At 31.4% G+C, this 2,965-nt stretch overlaps 1 protein-coding gene across 1 annotated transcript; it reads right to left on the bottom strand.

Moving 5' to 3' along the window:
* Nucleotides 1-1,602: 1,602 nt before the first annotated feature.
* TRIADDRAFT_62831 (uncharacterized protein) lies at nt 1,603-2,481 on the bottom strand (the record flags this gene model as incomplete). The annotated part of the gene is made up of 2 exons (XM_002118791.1): nt 1,603-1,721; nt 2,244-2,481. 2 exons carry the CDS (start codon nt 2,479-2,481, stop codon nt 1,603-1,605), a joined length of 357 nt encoding a protein of 118 aa, XP_002118827.1.
* Nucleotides 2,482-2,965: the final 484 nt, after the last annotated feature.

Here is a 2,965-nt window from a genome sequence, read left to right on the forward strand (position 1 = left end):
ATAAATGGTTAAGCGAATGGGACCGATTCTTGAATACCCTAAAATTATCAATTTACCAAATATTGTTCTTAGTTTAATAAGAGTAGCATTAGTCTAGTTTATTAATGGCATTAATTAAGTAACTTTTCCACCAATGAAGTTACTTTTTAGTTATGTCAGGAATAGAAATATCGTTATAGAACAGAATAAAATCAGCATGAAATTATTATGATCAAGAGTGATTTTATTTCTGAGCTAATAAGGAATTATACGTTCATAATATTCTAAATCAAATGTATCGATGATTTTGCAAAAGTAGTAACAATCAAAAGCGAATAATCAAGCAATAAAATATTAGTTGACATCTGATATTACTAAACTATAAAATACACTCTTGTATTACACTGTGGTATGAAAATAGTCGTTCTGATTTAGTGAATCATGATTAATAAGGAAAATGAATTTTAATTCACTTTCCGAATTAATTCTTATTCTGAATAACTTTTCAATAGTGTCAGTGTGCTATGATAATGATGAATATAACGGGAAATACATGTTCTTATCAAGGTTAAAAAAATTAAGGTAGTAGAGGCGCCGTATAGCTTGAAAGACATCAAGAATCATATTACCTTCAAGAAATCTAAGCTGTAATTGCCGTTCAGTGTTGCGCATAATTACTAAAATAGAAGCTAAACTAAATCAAAATGTTATATATAGTGAAATAATTTCAAACATTTATTTACATATAACAATTACTCATACGATGAAAATCGAATCGAAATATGCATGAATTTCTTCAGAAGATTTAAATATTGCGATGCTAGCCCTACTCCTATTAGTCACCCAGTCACTAGTATCACAATGAAGCGGTTAAAATTAATTTATTACTTAAAATTTACTGTTGAATATTACAGTATTAAAACTTCAGATCATACAACTACGTACAGCTAGCTTGAAGGCTATCGACTCTACTCCTCTTTAAAGGTGTAGGCCATTTATACTTTCCTGAAAGCTTATTAACAAATATGTTTGTTAAATTAATCTTCTAGTCAATTCAAGTAAAACCCTAACTTACCCTATCCGATAGTATTCCTTACACTAATTAATATTTAATATGGCTCCTTCATGTGCAAGACCCCTAACTAGGTATGATTATCATCTCTCACTCTGAGCCAATCATACGTAATTTATTGAGACATGCTGATGCCGCTTTTTGAGGCGCCCTACAGTCTCACTTAGAGTTACAACTAACGTCTCTAACATCATCCACTACCCATATGCGATGACCATAATACTACAATGTGATCTTAACACCACTAGTCCAATATCTTATTTATCACTACCAAGGCCTCACTATAACCTAATTTTCCTACTTGAATTAATTTACCGTACGTATTAAGCTAATGGAAACATTTTACCATACAAGCAAATTTATCATTGACCCGAACACGATAGATGAATTAGGTTGCAAACTTATTTTTTAATCTACAGATACCCGATAAATATAAGCCTAATTATCTAGACTTCCAGACTTCTAGTGACAATATGAAGAGTTGAAACGTTATATTAATAAGCAATGGTGTACATCACTTATAATCAAGTCGGTAGTTATAATGGACTAAGTTATTCAATATTAGCATATTGTAGTAAGATCATAATAAGGTAGTGCGNGTAGATGCCACTAGCCCATGATTGGATTTTACTGACACGCATAGACGCTGGTTTGCCGTAGCGAGCACAACCTAAATAAAGTATTGTATTTTGTTATTAAGTTTAGCTCTTTAAATGTTTCGAAAATTTTAAATAATTCTTTTAATAAATTATAGTGCAATATAGTATCAGTAGTAAAGCATGCTAGGCCATTAAGATACAGTCATTAGTAAATTGCGTTCGTTTCTAAAAACTCTTTTTGCGATTACTTTAGTAGAATATTATTATTTTTAATAAATTAGGTGAAATGAGCTTGTAAATATTTATCGAGATACATTAATTATCGGAATAATGGTAAACTGTGTTCCAAATATACTGTATGTCTTATACTAGCAATATTTAATAGATAACTCCAGCAAATATGTGTTGTTATGATGCTATATATTCCTGCGATAACAGTACAGTATTGCGTTATTCTAACGATATTATAATACCATAGCCGACTTCAGCAAATCAATATGTAGCTCAGTTATGCTATAATAAAAATTGGATAAAATTTAGTAAATACCAGCCATCGCCCCAGCCAACAACTCCAACAAGGACAGCTAATGTACCTGTTCCTCGCGTTAACGGACCACCACTGTCTCCGTAGCAAGAGTCCAAGCCAGCTTTAATCGTACAACTAGCATATTGCACATAATCATAGATTTCGTTCGGGTAAGCTTTCTTGAAATCAGGATCGTTCATGATAGGGATAGTGAACTTCTGAAGGTGATTCGATTTTGGGCCACCTTCATGATTCTCGCCCCGTCCAGCTACAGTAACCCACTCACCAGTGCTAGCAGATCCCATCGAAATAGAAATTACATAGCTGTTATAACTGACTGATTTTCTAAGGCTTAAAACTAAGAAGTCGTAATTGTTACTGTATGAGCTGTACGAGTAATACTCAACGCTGTAAATAAAAATGAAGATCTTGTAGCTTGTAGTTTAATGTTTTCGTCCTAATCCAAGTATATTGTCCCTAAAAGAGTTACTAAATTTATTCAGAATGATCTATTACCAGTAAACTTTATAAAATTAAGTTGAGTACTGAATAACTTAATCACAATAATTCAATAATATCTACATCAGTTATATCAATTTTACAGATTATCAATGGCGATCAAGACTATGAATGCGTCTTATGCCTAAGTTTTATAATGGCAATTATACATGAAAAAAGAAATCATTTTCATAAGTAATTTTTATATCGATAAATGTTTCTCATATCAATGGCTATGTACGATATACAATACATTTTTTCGATTTATTTTGAGCTCATCAATATGATTTA

This window comes from Trichoplax adhaerens, genomic scaffold (genome assembly GCF_000150275.1).
Source record: "Trichoplax adhaerens TRIADscaffold_1230 genomic scaffold, whole genome shotgun sequence".
NCBI classification, from domain to species: domain Eukaryota; kingdom Metazoa; phylum Placozoa; class Uniplacotomia; order Trichoplacea; family Trichoplacidae; genus Trichoplax; species Trichoplax adhaerens.